This window comes from Mus musculus, chromosome 17 (genome assembly GCF_000001635.26).
Source record: "Mus musculus strain C57BL/6J chromosome 17, GRCm38.p6 C57BL/6J".
NCBI lineage: Eukaryota > Metazoa > Chordata > Mammalia > Rodentia > Muridae > Mus > Mus musculus.
Window position 1 is genome coordinate 3,465,566 of NC_000083.6, and position 15,171 is coordinate 3,480,736.

The window sequence follows — 15,171 nt, forward strand, 5'->3', positions numbered from 1 at the left end:
AAGCCCTGAGCCCCCTAGATGTCAGCTCAGCCCAGTTTTCATCCTTCCTTCCAGGAAGTCATGGTGTGTAAATGGAGTCACTCAGTGGGTAGCCTGCCAGGCCTGATCTCTTCAGTAGCCTGACATGTTTGCCCTCTTCTCCCTAATGTAGCGTTTTCTAGGTTAACTTATATTTAAGCATCAGTCAGCCTTTCACTACTCTTCATAGCAGAATAATACTCCATTTTACCCTATTTTATGCAGCAAAATAGTAGCTCCTGCTGGAATGGGTATTCATTGTCTCCCCCACCCCCAAGCACAACTCCCGTCAGCTACATGTTTTTTTGCTAGGCTTCTTTCCCAGGATCTTTCAGTAAAACTCCAGATCACTAGTTTTGAAAGCCTTGAACATAAAATCCATTTTATTAAGATTCTTTAGGGCTGGAACTATGGCTGAGTCACCTACCATACATAAAACGCTTCCATATAAAGTAGGCATGCCTCACATCTGTAATCTCGGCTGCTCTGGGCCCTATGAATCCCAGCTGGGAGAGAGGGGGAGGGAGCGAAAGAGGGAAGGGAGAATGAATCTCTTGAGTGGCTGGAAAATGTGCTGTCTGTCTGTCATTTGCCCCTGACATAATTGTCACTTGGCTCTTTTTTCAGAGGGTATCACTGTCTGGTGGGTTTAAGTATACTTTAGGAATCTTTCCTTCATTTCCCACTCCCCTTTTCTTTGGGTGTGGGCTAACAACCCACAATTCCCAAGTCATAGTCACAGCCATCCAGGAGGACAAGGTTGTCCTGTGAGGGAGACTGGCTTCCTCCTCAGCTCGTTCCGTTGTCCTTCTAAAGATGCCTGTGTGTGTTGTACCAGGCATGGTGGTAGCCAGCTGCCATTGCTCCCCTGAAAACACTGGTCTCACTTCTTCTCTATGACTCTGAGGAGATTTGTCACTAGACAATTGGCTCAGATCATGGTAGCCTGCTATCAAGGAGCATTTATTACCTGCGTTTTTTTCTTCTGTGCACCACCAGCTCTTGCTACATTGAACCTCGGGTTCAGTAGACTTCTCGGGAGTTTTATAAAGTTTACATTTTTCTGGCAGGGTATGTATGTAGTGATAGAATTGATGTTCTCTGCAAGCTTTATGATGACATTCAAATGGCTGCTTTGAATGTCTTAGACACGGAATAATAATGAGCATTAAAATGGAAGGCCTGGGAGATGGTTTAGTTGGAAAAGTGCTTACCATACAAGCATGACAACATTCTGGTCTCTAGGACCCATGTTAAACAAACAAACAACTAGCCATAGTGCTATATGCTTGTAATTCCTGTGATGGGGTGGCAAAGACAGGCCAATTCCTGTGGTTAACTGGTTAACCAGCCTGGCTTACTTGGAAAATTCCAGGCTAGTGAGAGATTCCTTCTTTAAAAACAAACTAGATATTATCCTGAAGAATGATACCTCAAGTTTAACTTCAGGCCTCTACACTCATGTGTACCTTCCCCTACATAAGCATAAGCACGCGCACCCCCCCCCACACACACACACAGAGAGAGAGAGAGAGAGAGAGAGAGAGAGAGAGAGAGAGAGAGAGAGAGATGTAGTTGGACTAGTAGATTGATTTTTTTGTTTGTTTGCTTGGGGTTTTTTATTTGTTTGTTTGTTTGTTTTTGAGACAGGGTTTCTCTGTATAGCCCTGGCTGTCCTGGAACTCACTTTGTAGACCAGGCTGGCCTTGAACTCAGAAATCCGCCTGCCTCTGCCTCCCAAGTGCTGGGATAAAGGCGTGCGCCACCCCCGCCTGGAATAGATTGATTTTTTTTTGTGTGTGTAAGGATAATGTATGGTATTAAATAATGATCTTTTGGTTGGGTAGTCAGGTCCCCCAACCTTGAAAGGAGTCAGTCCTATTATTTTTCTCAGTCTCGGAAGTGTGTATTTATGATTTCATTTAAGCATCTTATTTTCATTTTGTTTCTCTGACAATTAGGGAGTAATATTTGCCTTGATGACAGCACAGTAAGCTGTCCTTGCTAAGAGGTGCCACAGGCCATTGCCCTTTAAAGTAAAAAACATTAATAGAACTTAGGGAAACCGAAATTAGCTAAGAATAACCACTGTTATACAAAGCTCCCAGATTTCGAATTCAAATGGAGGAACTTCTCAGGGCTCTTTACAAGTGGACTTCATGTTTGGTGTGTTCCTTGTGCTGCCATTTCATATGTGAGGTTAATGGGCAGCTGTATGATAATTCGTGTGACTCGGAGAACTGGGCCGGGGGGATTTTAGCTGTGTATGTACAAAGCACTGTTGTTCAGCTGGCTGACTTGATTTATTCAGTATATTGACCTCTCTTAAAATTGCATTTGTAATTAAGGCAGAAAAAAGCAAAAGACACACGGGATGAAGGAGATGAATGGGATGAGGACTCTGAGGTTCCTCTTTGGTTCTTTCTGAGCTCTTTATCAATTGAACTGTGTGGTGAAAGTGCCAAGAAACCAGAAAACTACAGATTAAGACATAGTCCACACACACAGTCAACCGAATGTCAGTAGAAAGAAGGATACATTAAGACATCAAGAATGGGGGCTGGAGAGGTGGCCCAGCAGTTAAGAGCCCTTATGTGTTTCCACTGCCCACCAAGTGACATTTTGAAGGTTTGTGGCTGTGGTTTTAACTATATGTTGTCTGGGGACATGGCTGATGAGTCGCTTGCAGTCCTCTAAATTAATATCACATGTTAAGGTGGGTTTCATTGTGTTAGTTTCTTGTTCCTATGTCCAAATACTGTAGCCACAAGCTTTATTTCCCAGCCTCTTTGTTCCCCAAAATTATGACTGAGACTTAATATTTTATGAATAAATGTCTAAGCCAATAGTTTTGCCTTGTTCCCCAACTAGCTCATAACTTAATTACCCATGTATTCTAAGTCCTGTTGTGTGGTTAGCTACCTCTTCTTCAGCATTCCAGGGCAAATCCCTCACACCTGAGTCTATCCCAGGAATCCTCACTGTACCAGTGCTTCCACCTCCCTATTTTCCTGTCAACGTTCATAGGCCAATAGCCTTTCATTGACAAATGGAGCTTCCACACATTGCACAAAAGATTCCCTCTACCAAATACCAGGGAAAGTAGCTTAAGGAAGGGGCTGTTTTGGCGGATAGTTAGAAGTGATGTAGCTGATCTTGGCATTGAAGGCAGGGTGGTTGGGGTGTGAGGCAGCTCATCCTATTACACCCACAGCTGGGCAGCAGAGAGAAGAGATGCAGGTGCTCACTCGCCCTGCTTTTATACACTCTAGAGTCTCAGCCAATGGAGTGGTGCCAGCCACATTTACAGTGAGGCTTCTCACCTCCATTAACCTAATCTAGAACGTTTTTAGAAGCATGTCCAGAGACTTGTTTCCTAAACAAATCTAGTTGATCATATTAGATCAAAAAATAGATCAAGTTGACAATATCAATCATTACATAAGTGAAGGAGAAAGCACAAATGTACTGAGCCAAGAATTAACACCATTAATAAGTAAATGTCAACAAACTCTTTGAGGCTGCTGGGAATTTTGGCCTTTCCTTACAAAGCTACAGATTCCATTTTTTTTTTTCCTTATGGCATTATTAGGGCAGACTATGAATTGTGTAGCTACCACTATGGTTTTTGTTTCAGCATAGTAGAAATACATTATTGAAAGAAGGTCTTTACATATGGCAGTATTACAATCAGTATACTATAGTATGCTTTGGAATGGTGGAGAGGGAAATTGTTCACTGATAGTATGAGTCTTCAGGACTAAATGAAAGTTTCCATCTTCATGCCCTACCCTTCCTGCAGGTGACTCTCATCCTCACAGTGAGGCAGAGCTTGCCCAGTGCTGTGAGTACCATCTTAGTCCATATGTGTTGCTCCAGTTCCAGAGTCTGGGTCATTTCTTAGCAGAAATGCAGTGGCTTATAGTTCTGGAAACTGAAGTCCAAGGTCAGGGCATTAGGTTTAGCCATTGACTCTACTGTGGCCTTGACTTCTGCATCCTCATGTGGCAGAAGGCAGAGAAGAGTGCACATACCGTGAGGCTCATGATCTAGTGCATGAATGCCATGTCCCAAGGACCTCATCAGATCCCTTCTCCGGGCACTTTCAGTGACAGCAAACTTCCAACACACAGATTCTGGGTTACACATTCACATTGCTGTGACTTCAATTATTAATTTTGCAAAAATTTAAGCCAATAAGTAGCCTACAATTTGCATTTCTTGTTTGGAGCATAGTGATTGATGTCCTCCATCTACTCTCATTTTCAGTTGCTGGTTCTGAGGATCCAGGGACCATGCTCAGACTTGTGGATGGCATGGATCATAGATCATTCTCAGTTGGGACAGTTCTCTTGTCCTACACAGCCTCCATCCAGGCTCCTTCAAGGCCAGAGCCAACATTCCTACCTGTCCTTGTAGCCTCCTTTGCCTGCTTGCTCCCACTTGGGAGATGTCTAAGGGATGGAAAGAATGGAAGCCCTACTCCTTTGCTACCTGGGATTATGGGATGGTACCAGCTAGGGTACAAGCTCCCTTCCAGTGTTTCCCATTTTACTGTTTCAGAGACTTCCTCCTTGTTCCCATCAAGGTGTGCATGAGGTATTGCTTCTTACAGGGCAGGAAGTAAATGGAGAAAGTTACTTTCTTGCAAACTAACTGCCGCTGTCTTGCATACTAAATGTGCTAGATCAGATTTGGGAGTGATGTCATTGTAGACTTTGGATTAAAGCTACAAAGTATGTGAATGGGGCCCGATCTTAACTTCAGCATTTTCCGGAGCTTCTATTTTTAAGTTGGTACCCAAGATTCTATTTTAACACAAGCCTTGCCCTTTAATTGTGAAGGACTCTAAGCTTCCAGTGGCACTAATGGGACATGTGCTGACGCATCGCTCAGGAACACACTGAATTACTAGGTGTCCCATACCTAAAGCCTTGTGTTTTCTCTGTTTGTCCATCAAGAACTGGAGGGCATATGGCATAGTGGAGAGGCGGTATTTTTCCATGACAGGCTGCATGGTGTGTCATCCACCTCTAGAACATGCTACTGATGAAGGAGACAGGTAGTTGAGTCTGGTGTCAGCAGAGCTGTTCCTGATAATGAACCTGGTGCCTGGTGAACGCTCAGTGCCTGGCAGCCATCTGAATGACAGACTCTCTGAATCGAATGTGAAGGAGTAGACTATCTCTTAGCTCTCTGGACCTTTGATCCCTAGGCTGCCAGGGAGAGGCTTTTGGTGGCCCACATTAAATGGTAGGTTTTTCAGATTGAGAGATCTCATCCCAAACTTGATTTCCACAAGGCACACCATGACAAGGACAAACATTTGACACAAGCAAAAGTAGCTTGGTTGACAGGGTTATAATTTGGCCACTTTCCATTATTATCATTATGGGTCCTGTTCAGCCCTGGGTGGGCAGAAGCATGTACTTAGTGAGATCTTACATAAGCAGTGAAGAACCCTCATATATGTCACTGTGTGTCCTGATGAGAAGGCCCGGATAGGTTTTATAGGGGTAGATGGGTATATGTCTTTCCTTCCACTGTTCTTGCTTAGGATGAGGGCAGCCTGTGGGTGGGGCCGTGGGCATACATACAGTATTCAGCACACTTAAGCGGCTGTGTACATGAGCATTCAGATTTGACCTGCCTACACTCTTTTTATTGCTGTGTTTCTATTCTTCCAGAATGTATTTTCCCTCTCTTTCTCCTCTAGAAACAACACAGGGGGCTTGCTCAATGCAGACTGCATGGGTTACGACTCTGTTTGTTGCTGTGATCAGACTCCTTACCAAAGGAAGCCAGGGAAGGTTTGAAGCTGCTATCCATCTTGGTGGGAAGTCAGCAGCTGGCGAGGGCTTGAAGCATCTTCTTAATCACTTCTTCAGACAGGAAGCAGAGAGCTAAATGCTGGTGCTTAGCAATGCTTTGTCTTATTCTGTCCATTCTATTGAATGGTGTGCTACCAATGATTAGGGTAGGTCTTTCCACTTTAGTTAAGCTAATCTAGAAACTTCCCTGAGACTTGCCCACAGGGTTGTTTCCTAGGTGTCTGTCAAGTTGATTGCCAGTACTTGCTGATAGCAGCCATTGACCCTATCTGTCCAGCTTGGCTTTCGAAGGGTCTAGTCAATCTCCAGGACAATGCTAGCTCATGATTGACATCCTGGGGATTCTGTATGCTCAGGTACACTGTGTCTTGTGACATTTGGATGGTAGGATAGCTCTTAACTTTCCTACCTTGAGGGATCTCAGGGATGTCTAGAACACCCCTCTCTGGGTCTCAGAGTATGGTGTGATGCCTCCCTAGGCATGAAGCCCCACAAGTACCTTCAAGCTCCCTGCAGTTAAGGAGGCGAAGGTGGTGGAGGGGCTGTTTGGACTGGACAGGGTTCTGACAGGAAATATAACCATGTTCTGTCACTGGTTACAAGCCACACTTCTCTCTTCCTTACCTGAGACATCGTCTCAGGAAGTAAATGAGCATATGAGACCCACCAGGAGCTGGGAGAGTTTCCCGTAAGTTCCAAAGTTTTGTGAATATATTGGATGAATGACTCAGAATTAGCTCGGCACCCACTCCCACACCTCCCAGGCTATTTTCTCCTGCATCCATCTGGCCCCTCAGGCTCCAGTGCTCCTCTGCCCTTGTGTCTCTGAGCTCTTCATGGGACTGGAGCCTCCGTCTCATTTCTGTCCTCAGCATGCAGCACCTTCCAGGTGCAAGAGGGCTACTGTAGAAATCTCCAATGTGAATAAAGACATGCGTGACCTGTGTGTCATCTTTCCTGGGCTCCATGTAAGTCTGGAAACAAGGGAGCTTGCCGTTTACAAGGTGAAGGCAGCAGAATGCTAATCCGATTCTGTTACCTAGGCAATGGTACTTGCACAATGTGGGGCTTTGTGATGTTACTGTTTCTCTTCCTGCTTCTCTGACTTACATGTCTCTTCTTAAGGGTCTTTTTTTTTCCTCCTACACCCTTTGCATTGGTTTTTCCAGGGTCCTACTTTTCCTTTTTTTTTCTATTAATTAATTAGTTAAATTTATTTATTCACTTCACATCCCAATCACTGCCCCTCCCGCCTCCATTGCTTTAGTTTTTATTTTGAAGACAGAGTTCCATGACCATGCTCTGTTCAATGATGACCTTGAGCTTCTGCTCCCCCCGTGTTTAGTTCCCTCTGTAGTGCTGGGTTTCCAGGTGTGCACCTCCCTCTACGCCTGGCTTATGCGGTGTGAGGATTGAACTCATGGCTTTGTGCACGGTTGCTAAGTAATCTACTAACTGAGCCACATCCCTCTGCCTGCCTTGGTCCTTCTGAGAGAACCTTTATATTTTTTTTTCTGTGGTAGGTGTCATACATCATGACTCTCCCAGGAATATTTCACTGACATCCAGGTCTACATCCATGAAAACCTTTTTAGCCTGGCCACTGATAACTTCCTGCTAGAAGATCCAACCAAGGTTGAAACTTGCATGCCTTACCCACTGTTGGGTTCCCTATCAACTAAGCCACCTAAGACATCAAAGCTAGCATCTCCTTGGATGCCTTTGCTCTCTGCCTCTTCTTACATTTAGTATAAGGAAGGGTTGCATGGGGTCTGCCTTCTCAAACCCCATCTTCTCTCTGCCCATTTTTCCCCAATGTTTTTATTGGGTATTTTCTTCATTTACATTTCAAATGCTATCCTGAAAGTCCCCTATACCCTTCCCACCCCCGCTCTCCTACCACCCACTCCCACCTGTACTGGGGCATATAAAGTTTGCTAGACCAAGGGGCCTCTCTTCGAGTGATGGCCTACTAGACCATCTTCTGCTACATATGCAGCTAGAGACACGAGCTCTGGGGGTATTGGTTAGTTCATATTGTTGTTCCACCTATAGGGTTGCAGACCCCTTCAGCTCCTTGGGTACTTTCTGTAGCTCCTCCATTGGGGGCCCTGTGTTCCATCCTATAGATGACTGTGAGCATCCACTTCTGTGTTTGCCAGGCACTGGACTAGCCTCACAAGAGACAGCTGTAACAGGGTCACTTCAGCAAAATCTTGCTGGTGTATTCAATAGTGTGAATTTGGTGGCTGATTATGGGATGGATCCCCGGGTGGGGCAGTCTCTGGATGGTCCATCCTTTCATCTCAGCTCCAAACTTTGTCTCTGTAATTCCTTCCATGGGTGTTTTGTTCCCTATTCTAAGAAGGAGCAAAGTGTCCACACTTTGTTCTTCTTGAGTTTCATGTGTTTTGCAAATTATATCTTGGATATTCTAAGTTTCTGGGCTAATATCCATTTATCAGTGAGTGCATATCATGTTAGTTCTTTTGTGATTGGGTTACCTCACTCAGGATGATACCCTCCAGATCCATTCATTTACCTAGGAATTTCATAAATTCATTCTTTTTAATAGCTGAGTAGTACTCCATTGTGTATATGTACCACATTTTCTGTATCCATTCCTCTGTTGAGGGACATCTGGGTTCATTGCAGCTTCTGGCTATTATAAATAAGGCTGCTATGAACATAGTGGAGCATGTATTCTTATTATCAGTTGGAACATCTTCTGGATATATGCCCAGGAGAGGTATTGCTGGATCCTCTGGTAGTACTATGTCCAATTTTCTGAGGACACCAGACTGACTTCCAGAGTGGTTGTACAAGCTTGCAATCCCACCAACAATGGAGGAGTGTTCCTCTTTCTCCACATCCACGCCAGCATCTGCTGTCACATGAATTTTTGATGTTAGCCATTCTGACTGGTGTGAGGTGGAATCTCAGGGTCGTTTTGATTTGCATTTCCCTGATGATTAAAGATGTTGAACATTTTTTCAGGTGCTTCTCAGCCATTCGATATTCCTCAGTTGAGAATTCTTTGTTTAGCTCTGTGCCCCATTTTTAATGGGGTTACTTGATTTTTCTGGAGTCCATTTTCTTGAGTTCTTTATATATATTGGATATTAGTCCCCTATCTGATTTAGGATTGGTAAAGATCCTTTCCCAATCTGTTGGTGGCCTTTTTTGTCTTATTGACAGTGTCTTTTGCCTTACAGAAGCTTTGCAATTTTATGAGGTCCCATTTGTCAATTAATTGATCTTACAGCACAAGCCATTGCTGTTCTATTCAGGAATTTTTCCCCTGTGCCCATATCTTCGAGGCTTTTCCCCACTCTCTCCTCTATAAGTTTCAGTGTCTCTGGTTTTATGTGGAGTTCCTTGATCCACTTAGATTTGACCATAATACAAGGAGATAAGAATGGATCAATTCACATTCTTCTACATGATAACTGCCAGTTGTGCCAGCACCATTTGTTGAAAATGCTGTCTTCTTTCCACTGGATGGTTTTAGCTCCCTTGTCAAAGATCAAGTGACCATAGGTGTGTGGGTTCATTTCTGGGTCTTCAATTCTGTTCCATTGGTCTACCTGTCTGTCACTATACCAGTACCATGGTGTTTTTATCACAATTGCTCTGTAGTACAGCTTTAGGTCACTCTCTGCCCATTTTCAACTGTATTTTTTTAAAAATGTTGCCGTTACTATATTTTGTAAACATCAGGATCCTTCTACTTCATATAGACCCTAACTTGCTTTTCTGTTCAGGCTTCACCTTCCCCACATCTTTCTGTATAGGCATGCAACAATTGATTGATTTCAACCCTTTGCACCATTTGGCTTTGCTTCCCACTAATGCAGTCCCTTGTGTTGCCTGCCCTGTATTATTGCCTATATATTTAAGACAAATAAGCATCCCACAGATTTACAGCCTTATGTCAAGTATCTCCTTTTTATGAAGCTCTTTACTGTCCAGGGAGAGTGAGTTTTCCTCAGGAGTCCCACTCAGTCCAGTGTGTTGTTTTTAAGTTCATACCTTTACCTCTGTCACTCACCACTCACCTCTTCCAATTAGAGGAAGAAACTATAGATCCTGAGACTATCTATCTATCTATCTTATCTATCTTATCTCCATTTCTGGCACTTCTCATGTTCCTTCAGAAATAGCTAATGCATAGAAAGCAAACATTGAATGGATGGATGGATGGATGGATGGATGGATGGATGGATGGATGGATGGACGGACGGACGGATGGTTGGTTGGGTAGTTGGATAGATGGATGAATGTATGATAGATGGTTTGGTAGGTGATAGATGGGTGGGTATATGGGAGGATGGAGGGGTGAATGAATATGTGGGTAGTTGGGTAGATGGATGAGAGGGTGGGGAAGTAGATAAGTGAGTGGGTGGGTGAATAGATGGGTGGGTAGATGGATGGGTAGATGAATGGGTGGGTGGATGGGTGGGTGGATGGATGGATGGGTGGAGTGATACATTGTTATATTGTTGTGTTCAGTGAATAGGGAAATTTTCCTTTTTTTAATGACATAGTTGGTCTACCTTTTATAAAGGTGAGCACACATCAGAGTAAAGAGGCCATAGTGGAGGAACTGAGATTGAGCCTTTTGGTTTAGTGTTTCGTTTATCATGTAGTGGACCTGCTAGTTGAGGGGTTGCTTCATGTTTTGATAGGGGCAATCCCTGTCACACTTGCCTTCCTTACTATATGAAACATCTCTCGGGACTGTTCCTGTCTTTGTGATGGGACCCACCTCACCTAGGCTTATTCAATTTTATAGTTACAATTTTTCTGGAATGTGACTTAGAGTCCTCATAGGATGGTATTTGGTGTTGGAAGAGGCAAAGAGAAAGTAGATTTTCAGGGTCCGTAGACCATTGAGATGTGTTTTGGAGACCCCTCTTCTGCATCTTCAATGTGATGTGAATAATTGCATGCCTCACCATCAGTTAACTCTTAGGGTACCCCGCTCTTCCTGTGGCTTCTTGTCCTGATCATGCCTAACAGTTTGTTTGCCACTGAGTTTATTTTTGAGCTCAGCCTATTCAGATGGGCTAGCTACTTGTTGTAGCTGTCTGGGATCTTAAACCATCTGGTTTCTCCTAGCTGAGGGGGGGACAGAGCTGGAAGAGAAACCTGTGTTGTTTTTTGTGTAGAGTCTGGTCTTTTCATCTCTCTTGATTTGTTAACTTGAACTTGAGTGGAGAGAGTTGTTGAAGCTGGTGTGTATTTATAAGTGTAAGCTTCAAGACTCGACACCAACACAAAGAGGTTGTTGACAAGGGTTTGCTCTCAGGGTGAAACTGTGGTTGATGCCAGAAATGGACTCTCAGTGAGCAAGCCGTGGCTCATCAGTGTCTGGGGTGATTACATCATTGGCTTTCCAAGATATCCCCAGCAATTTTGTCCTTATCCAAAAATAGGGATCTGCCAACAAAGGTTCATTGCTGTTAGATTCTTAGTCCAAATGCATTATTTGAGATTAAAGCCCAGTGAACCTGTTTGCACCATGATAGGAAATGTAACAAGGTTGGAAAACCATTATTATGTTGTTGTCCTTCTTCAGAAGTGTGTGCTCAGCCTATTCAATGCTGGTGTCATTTAAGACTGCCCCTCTCGGTTGGTGGCTCCGTCCTTCTCTTCCCCATCCTTGTCTTCCTTCATCCTTGTCTTCCCCATCCCTCGTCGCTACTCACTGAGAATGATTTCACCCATGCGTCTTTTGTCATTTTTTTTTTCCTGCAGATTTCAGCAATGTCCCTGAGATCACAACTGGCTTGAAGAGGAGCCAGACAGAAGGCACCCTGGATCAAGTGCCCCACAGGGAAAAGATGGAGCAGACATTCCTGGTAAGGCGTCAGCCCAGATCACAAGCCAAGAGCCAGGCACTGGTACTTGAGGTTGGGGATATAAAAAGATGGACTTTTTCTCTTCCTGGGTCCACTAGCTGATGCAAATCCCTTTGTCCTTTTGAAAATTAGAACTCCCTATGTGAGGGTATGCACGTGGTTTTTGATTTGTAGTTGTTTTGGTGTATGCGTATATGATTTGGGGATGGGGGTTGTTTGTTTTTATGTTTCATTTTTTGAGACAGAATCTCCCTCTCTAGATTAAGCTGGTCTGTAACTCACGGTGTAGTCCAGGCAGGCCTGGAACTCATAATGATCCTCTTACCTCCATCTCTAAGCACTGCAATTCCAGGTGTGACTCACCACACTTACTAGCTTCTCCTTTTTAAAGAGTGTGTGTATGTTTGCGTATGTGTGCATATGTGTGTATGTTTGCCCATGCGTGCATATGTGTGTGAGTGTGCATGCGCGCGTTTGCGTTCACGATGTATGCCCATGTGTGAGCACATCTGCCCATGCACGTCCCTGTGGAAGCCAGAGCTTGATGCTCATGTCTTTTCTACCCCTCTCTCCCTTAATTTTTTGAGACATGGGCTCACTGAACCTTTTGCAGTCTGGATAGGCTGGCTGGCCAATGCGCCCCAGAGGTCCTCCTATTTTCTCTGGGGTTAAAGATGTCATTGCCTCAACTGGTTTTTATGTGTGTTCTGGGGATCTAACCTACATGGCAAGCACTCTATTGACTGAGCCATCCTTTTAGCCCTATTTACTCCCTTGAAGTCGGAAGTGATGGGGACCATTCACTTTCAGCCTGACTTCTGGCATGCCATCAGAGAGCAAGGGAGACTTAGCCAGTCTTACATCAGGAAGTCTGTTTAGAAATCCCAAGATGGAAATCCTAAGTTTGGTTATAAGCCCTGGCTTTTTTTTTCTTAACCAAAAGTAAATTATTAGTTTTTGCAATGTTGTCATTTAACTGTAGTAAAATATGTATAACGAAGGCCTGGAGAGATGTCCAAGCAGTTAAGAACATTCACTGTTCTTCTAGAGGACCTGGGTTCACTTCCCATCACCCACAGGGTAGTTAACGTCTGTACTTCCAGTTCCAGGGGCTCCACACCCTCTCTTAACCATCTGCAGTACATACATATACATGCAAGCAAAATACCCATAAGCATGAGATATGAGTATATATCTTACATATATCTGTATATCTCATATAGCTTGTTTCTTTAGCCACTTCAAATGTGCACTTTGGTGGTATGGCATGAACTCAGGATGTCCTGCCTTTTGCCTCCAGAACTTTCTCGACTATTCCATCTCCTCCCTTTCCACAGCCTCATCTATACTTTCCTCTCAGCTGCCTATTCTATGCACTGCCTAGAGAAGCAACATTGTATAAACATCAGTCAGCACGGCAATACAGGCCTTCAATCCTAGCATTTGAGAGCTGAACACAGGAGCAGCAGAAGTGCAAGGTTGTCCTTGGCTGTAGAGTGAGTTAGTGGCCAGGCTGGGCTACATGACAACCTTTCTTAAACATACATGCACTCATACACACACACACACACAGTCATGCACCCCCCCAAGACATACACCACATACACATACACACACAGACCAGATAGATATATATACACTTAAGCACACACACACAAAACAGACAGACACATACATATACACACAGACACACAGAAACAATACACACACTCAGACACACACAGAAGCACACACACAGAGACACCAAATACATACATACAAACACACACCAGACACATAGACACACACAGACACACACAGACAAGACAAACACACACACACACACACACACACACACACACACACACACCAGACAAAAACAAAACACATCTCACCCTTTTGATCTTGACTTATTTCACTTAGCAAGATACCTTCTGTGTTCATCCATGTGTCCGATTTGTGTTCCTTTTAAAGGCCAAATAATATCCCATTGCAAGTATGCACTATATTCTGTTTAGCCTTACATCTATCTATTAATACATTGATCTCTTGTGAATGATTCTGCAATGACCAATTGGCATACACACCTCTGCTCAGATCTTTTCCTTCAGGTTTTGGGGTATGTCCCTGGAGTGGAGTTGCTGGAGCATAACTCTCCCGCATTTGCCTTCTTGATGGAGGGTACTATCAGCATCCACAGCACTGCTCCTTCTGCCTGCTCAGCAGCCACTTGCCAGGGCTACAGCTCACCAACATCCTCAGCGGCATTTTCTGCCTTCCTTTTGATCCCTCTGTTTTTAAACTGTCTGTGGTCGCCTTACCCTTCCAGTGCTGTCTGTTTGAGATGACAATTCCACTGTATGGTCTTTGTTTCTTACTTGAATATATAGAAGATACAAAGGCAGAGGCAATTCTCTGGCCCTTGGTGAGCAGCATGGAGCATACCCTTCAGGGCTGATGACATCCAAGTGGGGTCTATTTGATGAGAGCTCAGCCTCTCCTCTTTCTTTCCTCCTCAGCCCTATGGTCCTTCTGCAGTCTCTCCCCACTTCTGCCATTCCTCTGTAGCCCAGGATGTCTGATTTTATGCCAGGACGTAGATTTCCTTTTTCTCTGAACTGAAATCCATCAATGCTGCAGGCCTCGTGGTTCTGTTCTGTCTTTGTTGGGCTGTTTTAGAAAACTGGGTGGGGTCGTGGCTCTCTGTTCTGTGTGTGGAGCAGAGGGTCACAGAGCATTCACTTGATGGAAAACTGGGTGGGATCGTGGCTCTCTGTTCTGTGTGTGGAGCAGAGGGTCACAGAGCATCCACCTGATGGAAAACTGGGTGGGATCGTGGCTCTCTGTTCTGTGTGTGGAGCAGAGGGTCAGAGAGCAACCCGCCTGATGAGTTCTGTTTGCTTCTGCTTACTTTTTTGAAGCCCTATTTTCTGAAGCATTCATGAAACAGACTCTGTGTTGAAGGAGGGCACCCCAGGGCACAGGCACAGCACATGCCTGGAGGGAGATCACTCCATGCCATTAAGAATGATTTTTCTTTCTCTGATAATTTGCTTGAGTTCTTAATAAGGAGGTTAATTTTTATCTCCACTTAAAAAAAAAGATTCAATAAAAGAGACATGAAAAATAGAAAGACTTAGCACAGTAAGGTCATTTTAACTGTTCCCTGACAGTGCATGTCAGAACTCAGCAAACACCAGTGAGTGGCAAGGAAGGAAGGGAGAACTGAAGGCTGAGTGGAAGCTTGGATGTCATGCGCTTTACTTTCCATTATAATGAATATTGAGGCTAGCCTGGTCTAAAAAGTGAGTTCCAGGATAGCCAGAGCTACATAAGGGAGGTTATCAAAAGGTAACAACATCAAAAAAAAAAAAAAATGGTGAGGGGAGAGAGCTGACACAAACACGCACACACACACCACTTTCTCATACACCCACACTAGTCACACACACACTCATTCACAGACACTCATATACAGA

General features: G+C 44.1%; 1 protein-coding gene across 7 annotated transcripts in view; it reads left to right on the forward strand.

Moving 5' to 3' along the window:
• Positions 1-15,171, forward strand: part of Tiam2 (T cell lymphoma invasion and metastasis 2) — a 193,085-nt gene that overhangs the window by 139,253 nt on the left and 38,661 nt on the right. For all 7 annotated transcript variants that reach the window (XM_006523227.4, XM_006523225.4, NM_001122998.1 and 4 more), the window contains one exon: positions 11,610-11,713. In XM_006523227.4, the coding sequence (XP_006523290.1) occupies positions 11,610-11,713 (104 nt within the window). The remainder of the gene's footprint in view (positions 1-11,609; positions 11,714-15,171) is intronic.